General features: G+C 41.7%; 1 protein-coding gene and 1 pseudogene across 1 annotated transcript; both read left to right on the top strand.

Moving 5' to 3' along the window:
* Positions 1-1,778: 1,778 nt before the first annotated feature.
* Positions 1,779-5,791, top strand: LOC113052834 (thyrotropin-releasing hormone receptor-like). The gene is made up of 3 exons (XM_026217283.1): positions 1,779-2,602; positions 3,303-4,121; positions 5,385-5,791. The coding sequence occupies exons 2-3, from the start codon at positions 3,351-3,353 to the stop codon at positions 5,739-5,741; spliced, it is 1,128 nt and encodes a 375-aa protein (XP_026073068.1). The 5' UTR covers positions 1,779-2,602; positions 3,303-3,350; the 3' UTR covers positions 5,742-5,791.
* A 10,158-nt stretch (positions 5,792-15,949) lies between these two features.
* Positions 15,950-19,419, top strand: LOC113052809 (fibroin heavy chain-like; annotated as a pseudogene).
* Positions 19,420-20,581: the final 1,162 nt, after the last annotated feature.

The following is a 20,581-nucleotide window of genomic DNA, read 5'->3' as shown; positions in this document are numbered from 1 at the left end:
ATGCTCTATGAACATTTTGTGTATAAAGTACTTTAGTTACATCATCGCTGGCCCGGCCCTCTGCCATTCATTTATTGAACTTTCCAACATTCTTCAAAATATTTAAAGAAACTCATACAGGTTTGGAAAATACATGAGGGTGAGTTAAAGTAATTTTTTAGGTGAATTAACCCTTTAATTTTGTGGCCATTTGTTTGTGTTTTTGGCCTATACTTTGTTCTTTAGCTGTAGCATGTTATGCTAGGTGAGTTTTTCAGCTACTATTAGTGAGGTGGCCCCCTCTTGTGGCTGGAGAAGTTTACTACATTTAAAATGTGCTAAATTCAGGTCATCATATTTAAGATCTGGGTCTCATATATTAAAGTATCTACAGATTAACTTAAATTATTTACCTTTTATGAAGTCTTGGTAGTTTCTCTGCAGTTCTGAGAATTACTATCTTTGATCATGTCTGTATTAGTAGTTAACTCTTGCCTTGTTTATGACCTGAATGTAAAAAAAAAAGAAAAAAAAAGAGAAATGCTGCCTTAAAGGGATAGTTCACCCAAAAAGGAACATTCTGTCATTTACTCGCCTCGTGTCGTTCCAAACATGTATGACTTTCTTTTTTACTGTAAAAAAAACAAAAGATGATGTTTTGAGGAATGTTTCACTGAATGGAAACAACAACAACACTGTGATATGTGTTTCATTGTAAAATTAAAGTCATGTGGGTTTGGAAAATATGAGTCTGAGTAATTGATGACAGAATATTATGAAGAAGCACTTGGTATGTTGCTCCTTATTAAACATTTGTTTACTTAAATTAATAGTATTTAAGCAGAGTATGTTTAAAATGATGTCCACTCACATGAGATGAAGACATCTGTGACTAGTGATTATTTTAGGGGGAGCAGATCAACTCATGAGGATCAGGGTTACCCAATTTCACCCCCCTGCCAAATTATAACCCACCTCGTTACCTGATTGTTCCAGGAGCAAAACGTATGACATGATCCAGTACTATCAGAACCAGATCCCCTACTGAGTGTGTGTGTGTGTGTGTGTGTGTGTGTGTGTGTGTTTCTCTTGCTGTCTCTTAATGCTAAGTTGCACTGTTGTCTCGGTCTGGTGTGTTTGTGCACTTTATACACCTGATATGTGTTTGCATGGATTTATTTGCACTGATTTCAGCACTTATGAGATGTTTTCTGCACACGTCACACTGTCTGCTGCGGTGTGTGACTGTTTATTGATCAGTTGATCGTACAGTTTGACTAATCTTTGTTTATACAGATCGATTTTCTGCCTCTCTTTCTGTTCTACTCTGTTAGTTTGGATTATTTATTCTGTGTGTGTGTGATATTTAATAAATCCCCATAGTAGTTCCCTGTACACATTTGTAATGCTTATTCACTGACATTTAGTACATGTTACAATATTACATTTAATGTAAAAACAGTGCATTCAATATCAAACTCATTTGAGCTGCTCAATCACTTCCTTTAATCAGTCAGTCCCAGCGGGAACCTTGATGCTGAAGAAACAAACATTAACATCAAACACTGATGTCAAAAATGCAAATCAAACCTTTTCACATCCACACACTGTTATAAAAAGCCTATGCTATGAAAGACAATTTCTTGAAACTTCAATAATACAGATGTAAATTCAACATGAAATGCACCTATTCTGATCTCAATTGGCCAAATTCTGTAACATTCTGCATTATACAGCAACCCATGGCCTTATTCCTGTATAATGTACATCAAGTTTCTGATTTGGATATTTGTGTTCTTACATCAGTGTTTGAAGTCGATTCGATGTCCACTCAACATCAAGTTCCCAGTGGGATGGTGGACGAATGCACATCAATGTGTGGATATTAAATGCACATCAAGTTTCTGACGTCAGTCTGATCTGGATATCTGACCTGTGTTTTGACGTCAGTGTTTGATGTCAATATTTAAGGTCTTTTGAACCTCATTTGTCCGCTAGGACACGTCTCAAAGGGAGATGCGGAAAATGCATGTTGTTCAAGTCCCCAGTTAAGAAAAAAAATCTGAATAAACTTAATCAGGCTGACAAAGAATTCATATTATGCAATAAATAAATATCAATAAAAAACACACAAATCACAAATGTAAATGTGATCTGAAATCCATTTGACGTCTAAAGCATGGCACTTATTTTAGTACGTGTGCATCAGCTGAAAACAAGTCAACTAAACAGTTAATGACCACCTGGATAATAGAGAAAATTCAGACATTAAAAATAAACTAACAGATAATCTGCTGCACTGAACTCTGAACTATAAAGAGTCTCAAATATGACAATATTTATTTGAAAATCTGGAATCTGAAGGTGCAAATTAATCTAAATATTCTCCAAAAGATACTCTTTTCTGATTGGGCTAATAAAACGTCGGCTTTGTTTGCTGTTGTTTTATGCATTGTAGATTCATGTTGTTTAAAAAGAGAGAGACTGAAGAGGAGGAGAGAGAAGAGAAGAAGAGGACTGATGCTGGTTCTCAGCACATGCTGCAGATCTCTGGAGAAGAAACACCTTTCGTTCGTGAACGATAACTGAAGATCCATCGTCTGGAAGATCATCCAGCTTCACGGTGAGGGACATTTCATGCATCCGAGAGCACATGCGTTCATCTGTACACGAAATATGTGAAACAACTGCATTCATTTCTTAAAAGTTAGATTTTCAACTGTGTATAAAGGCTTTGTCCTAAGTAACTGTTTTAATTTATGTTTTGCATGAAATGTCGCAGTGGAAGTGATGCAGCTCATTAAAAAAAGTGTCTGTGATAAGCCTTCAGCCTGTATTTTTCAGTTAATGTATAAAATGATCTGCAAATATTATGGAATTGTGTATCAGGGTTGACTGAAAACAGACTAAAATAACATTTTAAAATAAAATATAAATAAAATACACTTTAATTGAAACAAAGTTAAATATGAAAAGGCATTTTAAAATATATATATATATTTTTTTATTTTTTTATTTCCACTATTTATTTATTTTCCGCTATGCATATTAAAAATATATTTATTCTCTTTCCACTATTAATTTTTTTTATGTTATTTTATTTAAACTATTTTATTTCTCATTTTCGGAACTTGATGTACTAAAATGAGCAAAACTAAAATAAATAAAAAATATATAAATAAAAAAGACAATAAAAATACAAAATTTTAACTAATTTTTAAAAAAATAAATATTAATAATATTAATAAAAATTCTGAAGAAATCTAAAAACTCATGAAAGAAATGGTGTGCATTTTTCTGAATTCTTCTCTAACTTTCTCCAGGAGTTTTGTTGAGATGGGTATGATAAGGATATCTTGAGCAGCTCCACGATGGATAACAGCACTGACAGAAACTCCAGCGCCGGTCAGACTCTGACCACGATGCCGGAGAACTCTCTGGAGGTCCAGGCGGTCACCATCTCTCTGTCGCTGCTCATCTGCGGCGTGGGAATCGCTGGGAACGTCATGGTGGTCCTGGTGGTGATCCGAAGCAAACACATGATGACCGCGACCAACTGTTACCTGGTGAGTTTAGCCATGGCTGATCTGACCGTGCTGTTGGCCGCCGGTTTACCAAACATCTCTGAGGTTGTGTCTTCGTGGATCTACGGTTATGCCGGCTGTGTTTGCATCACGTACCTGCAGTATCTGGGAATCAATGTCTCCTCCTGCTCCATCACGGCCTTCACCATCGAGCGCTACATCGCCATCTGCCACTCCATCAAAGCCCAGTTCATCTGCACCGCATCGAGAGCCAAGAAGATCATCGCCTGCGTCTGGATCTTCACATCTCTGTACTGCATCATGTGGTTCTTCCTGGTGGACACCAATGAGACGGTTTATTCTGACGGCGTCGTGGTTCGCTGTGGCTATCGGGTGTACAGGAACCTGTATATGCCCATCTACTTCCTGGACTTCACCCTGTTTTATGTGGTTCCTCTCGTCGTGGCTTTGGTTCTTTACGGTCTGATCGCCAGGATCTTGTTTCGAGACCCGCTGCCAGCGAATCTGTCCGAGCAGAAGCTCTCCGTCCATCGGAGCCGTCGACACAGCTCTGTTAAAGTGTCCTGCAGAGCAAACGCAGCGTCTTCCAGAAAACAGGTGCGCTCTGTCAATCATCTACATCCTAGAAATCATAAAGAAACAAACTATTCTTTTTATTTTATATATTCATGTGAGTCTGGGTAATTCAGATAAAATATATACATATATCTTTTCATTTGTTTTATGAATAATTTCTAAAGAAATAAATAAAAATAGTTTTTTTTATGTTTATATAGATTATTTACATTTTTATTTCAGTAATACTAATTTTAGTTTTACTAAATAAAAATGTGATTTGTTTCTTTGGGAACTAGTTAAAATAAGTTTAATGGTTTTAGTTAACTATAATAACTCTGATATATACATTATACATACGGTGTGTGTGTGAACGCTTGTGCGTGAGTGTGTATGTGTGCGTGAGTGTGTGTGTGCGTGAGTGTATGCGTGCGTGCGCGTGTGCGAGTGCGTGTGTGAGTGTGTGTGTGTGTGTGTGTGTGTGAGAGTGTGACTGTGTGTGTGCGCGCGCGTGTGTGTGAGAGTGTGTGTTAGTGTGTGCGTGCGTGCGTGCGTGCGTGCGCGTGAGTGTGTGCGTGACTCGTGTGTGTGTGTGAGTGTGTGCGTGTGCGTGCCTGTGCGTGGGCGTGTGCGTGAGTGAGTGAGTGTGTGTGTGTGTGTGTGTGTGTATATATATATGTATATGTTTAAGGGTCAAAAATGAGATGTCAACATTTTGGTGTCCACATCAAATTAAGTCCACTAAAGTAATTTTTTTGTTCCACATATATAATTCATAAAAATTGTTTATGTATATTTATTTATATATTGTCATACAAATATGAAAGTGACCTTTAGATTACAAGTCTGTCTCTCAAACCACTGTTTATTATGTTTTTTTATGATCCATAATTAAAGCCATAATTTATATTATTATTATTTTTAGGGAGATAATGTTCTGTATCATCTTACAAAAATATGATTTTTACATATATAATCAATAATATGTCAGCAGGAGTGTTTTTGAGACATGTAGACTTGTCTGACAGATAAATATAAAAGGCTAAAATTCACATTAAGGAGGAGCTGAGCAATTTTTTAGAGACCAGCATTATCGGAGAGAGTCCAATCAACCTCCAAAAACTTCAAGCTTCATGTTGCGATTTCCATATTTTGAGAATCAAAGCGCAACTCGCATTTCTTCAGAAAGTATCAAACTTATGCAATCATGTGCAACTGCTCTGCATTTAAAAGTAAATACACATTGCAGCAGCTCATATTTCTATTTTCTTCTACTCTGTTGTACTACTCTGACTTGTGTTGCAGGTCACAAAGATGCTGGCGGTGGTGGTGGTTCTGTTCGCTCTGCTCTGGATGCCGTATCGGACTCTAGTGGTTGTGAATTCCTTCATGGATCCGCCGTATCTCAACACCTGGTTCCTGCTCTTCTGTCGCATGTGCATTTACACCAACAGCGCCGTCAACCCCATCATCTACAATGCCATGTCGCAGAAGTTTCGTGCTGCTTTTAAGAGGCTCTGCGTCTGTAAACGCAGGTCAGATCAGAGCCGAGCCAGCAAAAGCACTGTAAGTGTTTATTACAGCGTCATAAAAGACTTCTCCGGTGAGAGCAGTATGAAGAAACACGGCAGTGTGAAAACAGACACGCTTAGCCCTGCTTGATCTGAGCACATTAAAGGAATAGTTCAGCCAGAAATTAATATGTGAAGAATATGAGAATGCATCATTGCATCAGTGTCTCATCAATGGATGCTCTGCAGTGAATGGGTGCCGTCAGAATGAGAGTTCAAAGACGCAGCTTTCATCTTCTCCAGATGTTCACTGATGGACTGGAGTGCTGTGATGTTTTTATCTGACTCTCATTCTGACGGCACCCATTCACTGCAGAGCATCCATTGATGAGACACTGATGCAATGCTACATTTCTCCAAACCTGATGAAGAAACAAACTCACCCTGATCTTGAATAACCTGAGGGGGTGAGGAGATTTTCAGTTTTGGGTGACTTAGAAAAGTAATTTTTACAGTGTATATATTTCTGTATAAAGCATGGTGGTGTCACAATAATATTAAAGTAAAGTTTAATACAGTTATTGCATGTAAATGGTGTATTAGCATATGTCCAGTGCTTTAAGTGCTGTGCTTTTACACACAGTACTCAGTACCGCCACTTCCAAATATAGCTCTTGAGTGTACCACCACCTCTCCATGCGCCCAGAACGTGCTTTTAGCGTACCAGTATGTTCACAATTCTTCCTAGTTCGGAGTATGGAGCGTGAATCATTTGAACCAGTTCGGGAGTTCGGAGCGGGATCGCGATTCATTTGAGTCAGTTCGGGAGTTCAGAGGGGCTTTGCGGATCATTTGAATCAGTTCGGGAGTTTGTAGCGAGTTTGCGAATCATTTGAGTCAGTTCGGGAGTTCGGAGCGGGATCGCGAATCATTTGAGTCAGTTCGGGAGTTCAAAGCGGGTTCGCGAATCATTTGAGTCAGTTCGGGAGTTCGTCGCGAATCATTTGAGTCAGTTTGGGAGTTCGGAGCGGGATCGCGAATCATTTGAATCAGTTCGGGAGTTCAAAGCGGGTTCGCGAATCATTTGAGTCAGTTTGGGAATCGCGAATTATTTGAATCAGTTCAGGGGTTCGGAGCGTGATTCATTTGAGTAAGTTTGGGAGTTCGGAGCTGGTTCGCGAATCATTTGAGTCAGTTTGGAAGTTTGAATGCAGTGATGCAGTAGCTCTTTCTAAGGGTATTTTTTCAAAATCATTTTGCACATTTTATTTATGTTCAGTAGTTCTTTCTAGCTCAAGCAAATCCACAAACTAATAAAAGGATTTGTTTTTAAGGTTGCCTGTTGACTGCTGTATATAAAAGCCCTTAAATATAGTTGTTGTTACCTCAGGGGATGAGGGGAGTCATCAAAAAATTTCATTTTTTTTTGGCTATTATAGAGTACCGGCACCTCTTTGGGGCCACTTAAAGCACTGCATATGTCACTGTGCTTTTAGTGTTCACTAGTAAGTAGATCCATGGAAAAACAGTATTGTAATGCTGATAAATAGGAGAATAATTCAGTTTGTTCGCATGCCTCTCTGCTGTTTATGAATTCAAACTATTAATAAGAAACTTTAATAGTATCTCAGTGATACTAATATGATAGTATAAAATTGTCAGTGATATGGCTGTTTATTGAACTTGTTCTTCAGTCTCTGTTTCGTTGTATTTTTTGTAATTTTCATCTAAATGCACTGATATCCTGAAAAAAAGGAAAATGCAAAAAAAAAAAAAAAAAAATCAGAAAGTAAATTTAGCTTGGTGCTTCTTGAATCCTTTACTGGTTTCATCTGTCATTCTGCTTCATTTTAGGATTTCATTCCTGACAGTCACCAGGTAAAAATAGCTGTTTCATCACTCCCAGTGGGAATACAAGCACACGTGTGTCTCTATATCCACCGCATCTGATCAAACACATCTACAGTTCACATTCCTCTGAACTGAAGCTACATCAGAAGCTGCATCATCTCCCGCTCTGTTTTTAGTTATTTGTGTTTGCTGGATTTGAGCTATTTTAGTTCATGCTTTAATTTTTCACTCTGTTTTGCATTCTGTCATGCTCTTCAAGTCAGCGATTGGTTATTCCTAAATAGCACTCGTGTGTTCCCAGAATTCACCTTTTTCACTTTTTACTTGCACTAAATGTTTCAAAGGTTGCAACACTCAAACTTAAGCCTGGTAGACAGACAAACTACTGTCTTTCTGCCGTCCATAGATCTCGTCTTGCTTCATGGAAATAATAAATTATTGTTCAAACATTTGGGGTCTTTTGTTGTTGTCTCTCATGCTAAGAAAGGCTGCATTTATTTGAAGAATAATAGTTAAAGAAAAACAAAAAAGCAAATAGCTGTTTTCTCTGAATATATAGTCAAATGTAATGTATTTCTGTGATGCTCCGCTGTATTTTCAGCATCATTCCTCCAGTCTTCAGTGTCACATGATCTTCAGAAATCAGAATAATACATTTCTGATTATTAGCAATGTTGAAAACATTTTTTTATTTTTGTGGAACACTGTGATACATTTTATTTTTCAAGATTCTTTGATGAACAGAAAGTTCAAGAGAACAGGATTCATTTGAAATAGAAATATAAATGCCTTTACTGTCACTTTTGATCAATGTAATGAATAATAATTAACAAAATCTTACCAACCCTAAACTGTTTACTTAGTGTAGATACTCAGTAGATGCATTCTTCATTTTGGTTTGTTTCGATTTCTAATTTACATTTATGCATTAAACAAATACTTTTATTCAAAGTGACTAACAAAAGAGAATAAAAAACTATTCACAACTCACACACACACACACACACACACAGATACTTTTGTTTAAAGAACACACAAAATCAAAACTGACCCCATTTGGTTAAATGCAATTCATAAAAAAAAATAAGTTTGTCTTAAAGAGTCTTTAATCACTATCTAACAACTTGCTTCTTCTCTGAAATTACTGTTCAAGAATAGCTGAAGCCTGGCAGCTCAGAGTTCAGTTTCTCTCAAGACGGTAGGCGGAGATTATTATGCAAAGTGTTCCTAGTGACGTACATAGAGATGGGCAAAAGATTTGAAATCTATAACGACTGGTTTCAGCGATTCAGAGTCGACTCCTTACTTTAGAAGCCAATAACTTTATAAATCATGTACTTTTTGGTTTAATTATTTGCACATTGTTTACACTGATGGACAGCTACATCACACACTGTAATACAGGTAATTTTTGATTTCCCATCTGTGTGGCTCTTTAAGGGACAGTGAACTTTTACCATGTATATAATTATATTATAGCCAATGTATTCCTGTATTTGTTTTGTAAAAGGTCAATCTGGGAGCAGATATGACACCACTATAAATGATTTACAGTTACATAAAAATCTTATTTAGGTTATTTTTTCATACACATTATATCCTCATTTTTTCAGATTATATAAAAACTAGAGCTGGTAAGCGATTAATTATGAAGGGTGAGTAAATGATGACTATTTCATTTTTTTTTTTTTTTTTTTTTTTGTGAGTTAAAAGCTAAATTCTCGAAAATGTCCTTCTTGACTCAGGGTCATATTCTGAACTATGTCACCTTTTTGATCTCTTGTGAGTTTGCAGGTATGAAATAATACTAGATAATAATTTTTTTTTAAGTTTAGTTAAATTAAGCATTCTGGTGCGCTCTGACAAGAAAATAAAGGAAAAAGACAACATATGCTTCAAGTAAAAAGAGCACATTATTCCACAAACTATTTTGGACACCTGTGTTCATGCTTCTCTTTGTGAGCAGTGAAGTAATTTATTTTTGCAATTTTTAATGTTCGCATTAGAGTGTGCATACGATTATCAAACTCCCATCTTTTCACTGCAGAGGAAACAGATGTATTTAAACAGAAGGTTTGATGAAGTTGAGGTGGATAAATGCATTTACAACACAGAATTTCAAATGCATAATTTAATAAGATTAATGTTTTAAATATTTTTGAACATACAAAAAAGAAAGTAAAATATATTGGGAAAAATGCTGTACTTATAAATATGAAACCAAACCACCAGTAGATGACGATGAATGACTGTTTTAATGAGTGAGTCATTAGTCATTCTTTCAAACAGCTGATTCATTCACATGTTGCAAGTGACTACTGTCTTCATGAATGGGTTACTGCAGTGGTTCCCAACCTTTTTCAGCTCGCGGCCCACACAACCACACAAATATGTTTGCGCGGCCCACTGCAAAAAAATTAACTGACCCCGCTATTGTTGGGTTAATAACACGTACTCAGAAGCTAGATTGTTAACTGTATTTATTGAATGAACTAGTGCTGTGCGATATGAAAAAAAAAAAAAAAAAAACCCTATCGTGATTTCTTTGATAAATTTTTCGATTGTGACACACACCGATATGCTTTTACAGTCATAAATGCATTCAGGATTAATTTGAAACCTATTTCCAAAAGAAAACCAACTAGAGGTTTATCAAAAAGTTGTAACGTCTCTAGAACAGACATAAGCCAAAATTATCAGTGCTTTAAGTGGCCCAAAAGATTATTTTCTGTTTTTTATTTTTTTGATGAGTCCCCTCATCCCTGAGGTAACAACTATATTGAAGGGCTTTTATACACAGCAGTCAACACTGGGTCTCGGCGAGATACAGCCGTTCAAAGTTTCTCCCTCTGTGGGCTCTATCTCCGGCCCCCTGGGGTGCATCGGCAGCATCCTTAATAACAAATCCTTGTATTAGTTTGTGGATTTGCTTGAGCTAGAAAGAACTACTGAACATAAATAAAATGTGCAAAAGGATTTTGAAAAAATCCCCTTAGAAAGAGCTACTGCATCACTGCATTCAAACTTCCAATCTGACTCAAATGATTCGCGAACCAGCTCCGAAATCCCGAACTGACTCAAATGAATCACGCTCCGAACTCCCGAACTGATTCAAATAATTCGCGAACCCGCTTTGAACTCCCGAACTGATTCAAATGATTCGCAAACCCGCTACGAACTCTCGAATTGATTCAAATGATCCGCGAAGCCGCTCCGAACTCCCGAATTGATTCAAATGATTTGCGATCCCCAAACTGACTCAATGATTCACGAACCCGCTACGAACTCCCGAACTGACTCAAATGATTCGCGATCCCGCTCCGAACTCCCAAACTGAATCAAATGATTCGCGATCCCCAAACTGACTCAAATGATTCCCTAACCCGCTACGAACTCCCGAATTGACTCAAATGATTTGCGAACCCGCTACGAACTCACGAACTGATTCAAATGATTCGCTATCCCTAAACTGACTCAAATGATTCCCGAACCCGCCTTGTACTCCCGAACTGACTCAAATGATTCGCGAACCCGCTACAAACTGCCGAACTGATTCAAATGATTCATGATCACCAAACTGACTCAAATGATTCGCGAACCCGCTTGAACTCCCAAACTGATTCAAATAATTCGCACACCCGCTACGAACTCTCGAACTGATTCAAATGATCCGCGAAGCCGCTCCGAACTCCCGAACTGACTCAAATGATTCGCGATCCCGCTCCGAACTCCCAAACTGGTTCAAATGATTCATGCTCCATACTCCGAACTAGGAAGAATTAGGAAGCGTGCATTGTGAAGGGCGCTCTGAAAAGCAGCAGTGCAGGCAAAGGATTATAAACCTCTATTAAAACAGATGTCCAAATGAACATACTGGTACACTAAAAGCATGTTCTGGGCGCATGGAGAGGTGGTGGTATGCTCAAGAGCTATATTTGGAAGTGGCGGTACTGAGTACCTGTGCATACCTGCCCACTTAAAGCACTGGTAAAGATGTAACAAAATGTATAGACTTATGGCAAAAAAAAAAAAAAAAAAAATCCTGTGTCCGTTTCTTTTTCTTTTTTGCCATGCAATGTTTATAGAGCTCATTAATTGTAGCTGTGCCTCAAGTGTTTGCAGTGTGTATAGTATGTGTATGCGGTCAGCAGTGAGAGCGCATAAATATAACAAGAAAGCACATTAAAATAATGCAAGAGCGCACGCATATTTCCTTTGCGCTGTCACAAAACCAGACGTGCTTCATCACATACACGCTGCTCTGCGTGTGCGGACTTAAATATATATATATATATATATTATTATATTTTTTTAGAGCTCTAACAAGCGGCATGAGCGCTGAGTAAGAAGCAGTAATGTTAGTGTGTTGTCTTTGAAACTCGAAAAAGATGGATGAAACAAAAAAGCTCTTGGGGGCTAAAAATAGAAAAAGAATGAGGGAAAAGGAGATGACATGTCAAGGGATGCGACAGCAGCTAAATAAGTGATTGGTGAAAGGCAACAGGTAGGACTTAAAATGTGACGTCTATGCAGTGCCGGTGTTCTGTCGATTTGTCCTATGCTGTCAGATTTTCCTACCTCCCACCAAAACAGTGGGTAGTACAATTCCACAACGAAAATTCTTCTGTAAAGTTGTGGTTTATTAACGTCTACACCTACCACAACCCTAATCATACCCTTACAGTACTGCAAATACAGTAATTATGTGTTATATTCGCGGTTGTAGCTAAAATGGATACAGTTACAGGAAACCAACAATAAATATTATTTTCTACCAATTAGATTGCGTTTTTATTAAAGTCTACAACTACTCCAGCCCTAAACCTACCCTAACAGTAATGCAGATACATTAAATATCGTTGTTTAGCATGAGACAAAGGACGCGATATTGATGTGCGCGTGCGCAGTAAACCCGCGTAGGAAAATCTGACAGGCTAGGATTGGATAAAATGTAAGGACACCGGCCCACGGCATAGGCGGTACAGGCAAATGCTAAGGGCGCCACTCATCCATAGGGGCGCCAGAATGAGTGAACGAGTGATTTTTTTTTTTTTTACATATATATTTTTTAATAATAGGCTACTATATAAAAACCATTAATTCGAAATACTACCAAAAAATAAAATAAAAAAAGTCTGGCTCTTCAATCTTCCCCCGCCCATCGAGAGCTTGAAGTGCGTCAGAAACAGAGCGCGCGCACGATCAGTTGTTGGTAATTTGTTGTGTAGCGTGCCCGACGCCGCATCCAATGTATACAGCACTGCTTTTGTTAACACACAGCTCGTAGAAACGGGCCTGGCAGCTCGCGCCAGTACTAGACACGGTGAAAGTTTCCTGATTGTGACGGAAGGCCGAATTTACATGACACATTATAAATGAGCATAGTCTGCGATAGATACAGTGCCAAAAAGAAGAGAAGAGGATAAAGACAGAGGTAAAGAGATCTAGTGAAAGAACAATTTATTGCATAGGAGTAAGATACTATAATTTCATGGCAGTTATTTTTACCTTAAACTTAATGTTAGCAGTTGTTCTGAGTTCTGAGTCCCCAGACTGTGATTTTGTACAATGAAGTGAAGTGACATTCAGCCAAGTATGGTGACCCATACTCAGAATTTGTGCTCTGCATTTAACTCATCAACTCATTGGTGAAAACTCCAAGACCTCAAATGTGTGCATCAGATAAGAGAGACACCAAAAACTGGATAAAATTTAGGTAACTATCCCCTCTAACACTGGATAGTTGCGCCCCTGGCTCATGTGTTAGATATGAATTATTTTCGAGCATTTTATTTCTAGCCTTTTATTGTGTGCAGTGTGAATGCTCTGATCCGTTAACATGGGCTTCGGAAAAAAGGCGCATCACAGACAGAGTTTGATCCTGGAGTGACAGGCATATGCCCAGTCTGTTCTGTTCTTGCACTAGGCACAGTGCATTCTGATTGGATTGGAGAGCATACTATGGGAGGCCATATTTATGTAAGATAAATTGGTGGTTTAAACCAATCAGCGAGCTAGAATACTGGAAGCACAGTAACAGTTTAATATATTTTTTTTAATATATTTAATTATATATATGAAATGATGTTATGTTATGACTTAGACATTTTTACATTAACAATATTATTTCTTTTAATAGTAATTGGCTCTAAATAATAAACTAAAACTGCCAGTAGGTGGTGGTAAATATCTTAATGATTAAGTCATCGAGTCATTTATTGATTCATTGTATTTGTTTAAATGGCTGATTCATTCAGGATTGAAGAAGATGGTTCTTTATGAATTGTCCATTGGATCCTTAGGCTTCGATTCAAATCCAAATCCAAAATTGATCAATAAGTCATGCACTCTTAAAAGAGTTATTTTTTTCATGCATTTTTTGTGTGTGTTGTTTTGTGATAAACGTGTTAAAAATTAAAAAGTTCAATGCAGTGGGTCCAACATAAAAAATGTTATTTATCAGCCAATGACATTGCTGCTTGCATCATTTCATGAACCGCTACTCCACTCAAGAGAAAGTTTATTCACGCTTCAATGAAATTTACAAACCCGATTCCAAAAGAATTTTGGACACTGAACAAATTGTAAGTATAAAAGGAAAGGAATTAAATTAACAAATCTCATAAACTTATATTTTATTCACAATAGAATATAGATAACATATCGAATGTTGAAAGTTCGACATTTTGAAATGTCATGCCAAATATCATTTAGGATTTTATGAGAGCTACACATTCCGAAAAAGTTGGGACAGGTAGCAATAAGAGGCCGGAAAAGTAAAATGTACATATAAGAAACATCTGGAGGACCAATTTGCAACTTGCTAGGTCAATTGGGAACATGATTGAGTATAAAAAGAGCCTCTCAGAGTGACAGTGTCTCTCAGAAGTCAAGATGGGCAGAGGATCACCAATTCCCCCAATGCTGCAGAGAAATATAGTGGAGCAATATCAGAAAGGAGTTTCTCAGAGAAAAATTGCAAAGAGTTTGAAGTTCTCATCATCTACAGTGCATAATATCATCCAAAGATTCAGAGAATCTGAAACAATCTCTGTGCGTAAGGGTCAAGGCCGGAAAACCAGACTGGATGCCCGTGATCTTCGGGCCCTTACACAGCACTGCATCACATACAGGAACGCTACTGTAATGGAGATCACAACATGGGCTCAGGAATACTTCCAGAAAACATTGTCGGTGAACACAATCCACCGTGCCATTCACCGTTGCCAGCTAAAACTCTATAGGTCAAAAAAGAAGCAATATCTAAACATGATCCAAAAGCGAAGGTGTTTTCTCTGGGCCAAGGCTCATTTAAAATGGACTGTGGCAAAGTGGAAAACTGTTCTGTGGTCAGACGAATCAAAATTTGAAGTTTCTTTTTGGAAAAATGCGACGCGATGTCATTCGGACTAAAGAGTCATAATATTGTGTATGTTAGTTGCACTAACCTGAGTATTTCCATTTTGAAGTGTATGAAATATGTTTTAAAAGGGAATGTGCAACAGTACATTATTGGCTTAGGCCTGTAATTGACTGATTATTGAATTTATATATGAATAATAAGCCTGTGGAAATACTTAATGTTATTTTACTGTTGAAAATGTTCAATTATAGTTGATAGTTTGTGTAGTTAAATATTTTGCTAGTGCTAACAGGCAACAAAGAATCTCAAAGTAGAACTTACATTGTGGCCTTGTTTTTTCATAATTTTTTGCAAGTGGTAGATCGGATTACATTTGGACTTTGGATGTAATCTTGGGCTTGAAAAGGTTGGTGACCACTGGTCTAACTCATAGTGTAAAATAGTCTAACTGATTGTTTTTAGCTGCCCATAACTCCTGGTCTAGGATCTGTTTTCTTAGTAATAATAGCATGACGAAATCTATTTGGAAATTAATCCAGTGTATCTGCCCTTCTGTTTTGGAAAGCGTCATATGATTTTATGAAGCATTTTCACAGAGGGCAGCAAAGTAGCCAATCACAGACATGTTTGTTTACTTCTACAAAGCATTGTATTTAGGTTGGAAACCTGAGTTAAATCATGCTCATAACTTCATAAAAAATGAATTAAAAATAAACTTTCATTGTGTAGACATTTTAAGTGAGTAAAAACACATTGTGTAGACACATTGGTTAACTTTGTGAGGTTGTGATGAAAGAGTGACCTTTTTTAATACATTTAAAGGGAGCGCTCTTTCCATGCTATATACCAGTGGTTCCCAATTCTGGTCCCGGAGAACCTCCAACACTGCACATTTTAGATGTCTCCCTATTCAAATGCACCTGATTTAACTCATCAACTCATTGGTGAAAACTCCAAGACATCAAATGTGTGCATCAGATAAGAGAGACACCAAAAACGTGAATGGTTTGAATGCAGCTCACCTCATACAACCGCAATCAAACACACCTGAACAAGCTAATCAAGGCCTTCCATTCAGTTACTAGAAAGCTACTGGCAGGTGAGTTTGATCAGGGTTGGAGTTGACCTTATCTCCTTGGATCTTTAAAACCCCATTTACAGAAGTGGCTGTTACAACAACAACAACACATTTATTTGTTTTAGTTTTATGCCCTTTGGCTGTATTTAGCTATCTGCTTCTTCTGACACGCCAATTCAGCAATTCAATTTTCCAGCAGAGGCCATTGTGAGATTGTAGGCTGGGAGGATGACAGCTCGAATGTATTGCTCGTTTGGTGCGGTTTTATTGTGTCTGTTTGGAAACTTGAACATAACAGATGCTACTCTAGGTGAGTGATCTGTTGACTTCATTACGCAGCCTGAAGAAACCCAAAAAATAAGTGACCCTTCATCTTTGTGTGTAGGATAAGGAATGGGTAGTAGATCTTTTGAAATGCTTGATTTGAAGCAGATAAATATGTAATGTTGTATTAAGGTATTGGCGGTCTGAGGCTGAAAGACTTGCTATCCCATCGAGGATGTTCTTCTGATAGACACTGCTCTGGAAGACAAGACTGCTCTGAAAGACCTGGCTGCTCTCGATTTCAATGTGATCCTGTTTCCAGTCAGCCTGGTTCAAGTGAGTTACCGTTTATAATCGATGCTAGGGGTCCTCCAAAAAAATAAATAAAAATCTAATGCATGTGTTTTTTTTTTTTTTTTTTTTTTTTTGATTAGAAAGTTACATTTTTGCCTTCTGTTACTCTTGTCTAGATTTAGGTTTGAATTTCTCCTTTTTAGGATGGTTTAAAACCCTGGATGGCTTTACAAAATACACTGGAATAATTCTTGGAATAAAATTCACTCTGTGGCATAAGTCTTTTGCTGTATATTGACATGGCATACAGTCCATGCTCATGAACTAAAGCTGACTGTCTTTGTCCATGCAGTGAAACCCGGTCAATGTCCTGACCCAAAGAACATTCCACTGTCTGCTAAAAACTGTGTCCATGATGGTCAGTGTCCTGCCACACAGAAGTGTTGCCCAACCACCAGGCGCCATGGATGCAGTGAACCAAGCCGACAGGGCCAGGGAAGCTGTCAGAACACGGGCCAGGGCGCCGGACAGGGCAAGGGAAGCGGCCAGGGCAGCGGCCAGGGTGCCGGACAGGGCGCCGGTCAGGGAAGCGGACAGGGTGCCGGACAGGGTGCCGGACAGGGTGCCGGACAGGGTGCAGGACAGGGTGCCGGACAGGGTGCCGGACAGGGTGCCGGACAGGGAAGCGGACAGGGTGCCGGACAGGGCGCCGGTCAGGGAAGCGGACAGGGTGCTGGACACGGCGCCGGTCAGGGAAGCGGACAGGGCGCCGGTCAGGGAAGCGGACAGGGTGTTGGACAGGGCGCCGGTCAGGGAAGCGGACAGGGTGCAGGACAGGGCCAGGGAAGAGGACAGGGTGCCGGACAGGGCGCCGGTCAGGGAAGCGGACAGGGTGCCGGACAGGGCCAGGGAAGAGGACAGGGTGCCGGACAGGGCGCCGGTCAGGGAAGCGGACAGGGTGCAGGACAGGGCCAGGGAAGCGGACAGGGTGCTGGACAGGGCGCCGGACAGGGCCAGGGAAGCGGACAGGGCCAGGGTGCCGGCCAGGGAAGCGGCCAGGGTGCAGGACAGGGCCAGGGAAGCGGACAGGGCGCCGGACAGGGCCAGGGAAGCGGACAGGGTGCAGGACAGGGTGCAGGACAGGGCCAGGGAAGCGGACAGGGTGCAGGACAGGGCCAGGGAAGCGGACAGGGTGCTGGACAGGGCCAGGGAAGCGGACAGGGTGCAGGACAGGGCCAGGGAAGCGGACAGGGTGCTGGACAAGGCGCCGGACAGGGCCAGGGAAGCGGACAGGGACAGGGTGCAGGACAGGGCCAGGGAAGCGGACAGGGTGCAGGACAGGGCCAGGGAAGCGGACAGGGTGCAGGACAGGGCCAGGGAAGCGGACAGGGTGCAGGACAGGGCCAGGGAAGCGGACAGGGTGCTGGACAGGGCGCCGGACAGGGCCAGGGAAGCGGACAGGGCCAGGGTGCAGGACAGGGCCAGGGAAGCGGCCAGGGTGCAGGACAGGGCCAGGGAAGCGGCCAGGGTGCAGGACAGGGCCAGGGAAGCGGACAGGGCGCCGGACAGGGCCAGGGAAGCGGACAGGGTGCAGGACAGGGTGCTGGACAGGGCCAGGGAAGCGGACAGGGTGCTGGACAGGGCCAGGGAAGCGGACAGGGTGCTGGACAGGGCCAGGGAAGCGGACAGGGTGCTGGACAGGGCCAGGGAAGCGGACAGGGTGCTGGACAGGGCCAGGGAAGCGGACAGGGTGCTGGACAGGGCCAGGGAAGCGGACAGGGTGCTGGACAGGGCCAGGGAAGCGGACAGGGTGCTGGACAGGGCCAGGGAAGCGGACAGGGTGCTGGACAGGGCCAGGGAAGCGGACAGGGTGCAGGACAGGGTGCTGGACAGGGCCAGGGAAGCGGACAGGGTGCTGGACAGGGCCAGGGAAGCGGACAGGGTGCTGGACAGGGCCAGGGAAGCGGACAGGGTGCTGGACAAGGCGCCGGACAGGGCCAGGGAAGCGGACAGGGCCAGGGTGCAGGACAGGGCCAGGGAAGCGGACAGGGTGCAGGACAGGGCCAGGGAAGCGGACAGGGCCAGGGAAGCGGACAGGGTGCTGGACAGGGCGCCGGACAGGGCCAGGGAAGCGGACAGGGCCAGGGTGCCGGCCTGGGAAGCGGCCAGGGTGCAGGACAGGGCCAGGGAAGCGGACAGGGCGCCGGACAGGGCCAGGGAAGCGGACAGGGTGCAGGACAGGGTGCAGGACAGGGCCAGGGAAGCGGACAGGGTGCAGGACAGGGTGCAGGACAGGGCCAGGGAAGCGGACAGGGTGCTGGACAGGGCGCCGGACAGGGCCAGGGAAGCGGACAGGGCCAGGGTGCCGGCCAGGGAAGCGGACAGGGGACTGGTTTTGGTCAGGGAAGCGGCTATGGCCAGGGATCTGGTAGTGGACAGGGAGTTGGCCAAGGAAGAGGCTACGGCCAGGGAAGCGGCTATGGCCAGGGATCTGGTAGTGGACAGGGAGTTGGTCAGGGAAGCGGCTACGGTCAGGGAAGCGGCTATGGCCAGGGATCTGGTAGTGGACAGGGAGTTGGTCAGGGAAGTGGCTTCGGCCAGGGATCTGGTAGTGGTCAGGGAAGCGGCTACGGTCAGGGAAGCGGCTACGGCCAGGGATCTGGTAGTGGTCAGGGAAGCGGCTACGGTCAGGGAAGCGGCTACGGCCAGGGATCTGGTAGTGGTCAGGGAAGCGGCTACGGTCAGGGAAGCGGCTATGGCCAGGGATCTGGTAGTGGTCAGGGAAGCGGCTACGGTCAGGGAAGTGGCTACGGCCAGGGATCTGGTAGTGGACAGGGAAGCGGCTACGGTCAGGGAAGTGGCTACGGCCAGGGATCTGGTAGTGGACAGGGAGTTGGTCAGGGAAGCGGCTATGGCCAGGGATCTGGTAGTGGACAGGGAGTTGGTCAGGGGAAGTGGCTTCGGCCAGGGATCTGGTAGTGGACAGGGAGTTGGTCAGGGAAGTGGCTTCGGCCAGGGATCTGGTAGTGGACAGGGAGTTGGTCAGGGAAGCGGCTATGGCCAGGGATCTGGTAGTGGACAGGGAGTTGGTCAGGGAAGCGGTCTGTGATGTGGTCAGGGAAATTCAGTGCTATGTTCATAAGGATTTTCCCTTTTTGCTCTAACATTTCAGAAAGACCATCTCTGCCTCCTTCCCTTAAATAAAAAGAAAATTGCTTTATTTGAAAGTTGTGGTGTTTGACTTTCTCACATAACCCAGTTCTGGCGTCAGTGCTTTGTGTAAGTTCCTCTCCATGAGACCTGGATATTTGCAGTATTAGACAATTTTTGAGACCAAATATACCACATGTCATGGGTGCTCAAATGGCACCAGCTGTTTTCTGCACCTTCTGCAAACTTTTTTTTTTTTTTTTTTTTTTTTTTTGTCTTAAAACAAGCCTATGAATGCCTGAGGTCAGGATCTCATTAATTCTGAATTAAAACTCCCAGTGATGGAGAAGAGCATGCTTTTGTGCATCTGCATTATAAATCAGTGTCATGAGCCTTTTGCACAGGCTGAATAAAGCAAACCAGTAAAGTTCAGATGGTTGTAATGGGGGTATAGTTGATTATGGTCGTGTGTCTGGCAAGTGTTTTATAATGGACACTATCTGAAGAAGTGTGCTATTATAGGAGTTGGCTGCAGTCAGTGGTGTTTATATACATATGAGCAATAACACTAGCTCTGACAGAGTACTGGTCACTGTTGATGACAAGCTGCCTTCAGATCAGCATGTTCGACAAATTAGGGTTTTTTATTTTTGCGCTCTGTTTAATAATTTGCAATGGCTCGGTGTATAAAAAGTCAGGTTAAGGTGACTGGTATAGTGGTCTGTTTGCGTCTCTGTGTGGTCTTGTTTGGTATTGCAGCTTGATTTGTAGTTATTTCTATACTGTCCATAGTTTGAATGTCAGAATCAGAATGCAAATATTTTTTTAATAGAATACTGTTGTCAAAGATGCCATTAGAAGCTAATGAATTTGATTTAAACAATCGTCCTACATACTGTAATATTCACATGCAGTTCATAGGGGACATATTGTATTAGCCCTGCAGTTACAGCATGAAATGGACTACTATTTAAACCTATAACATTAAGGC

This window comes from Carassius auratus, chromosome 33 (genome assembly GCF_003368295.1).
Source record: "Carassius auratus strain Wakin chromosome 33, ASM336829v1, whole genome shotgun sequence".
NCBI lineage: Eukaryota > Metazoa > Chordata > Actinopteri > Cypriniformes > Cyprinidae > Carassius > Carassius auratus.
The sequence above is the reverse complement of the archived record's forward strand: the minus strand, read 5'-3'. Positions and strand labels throughout refer to the sequence as shown.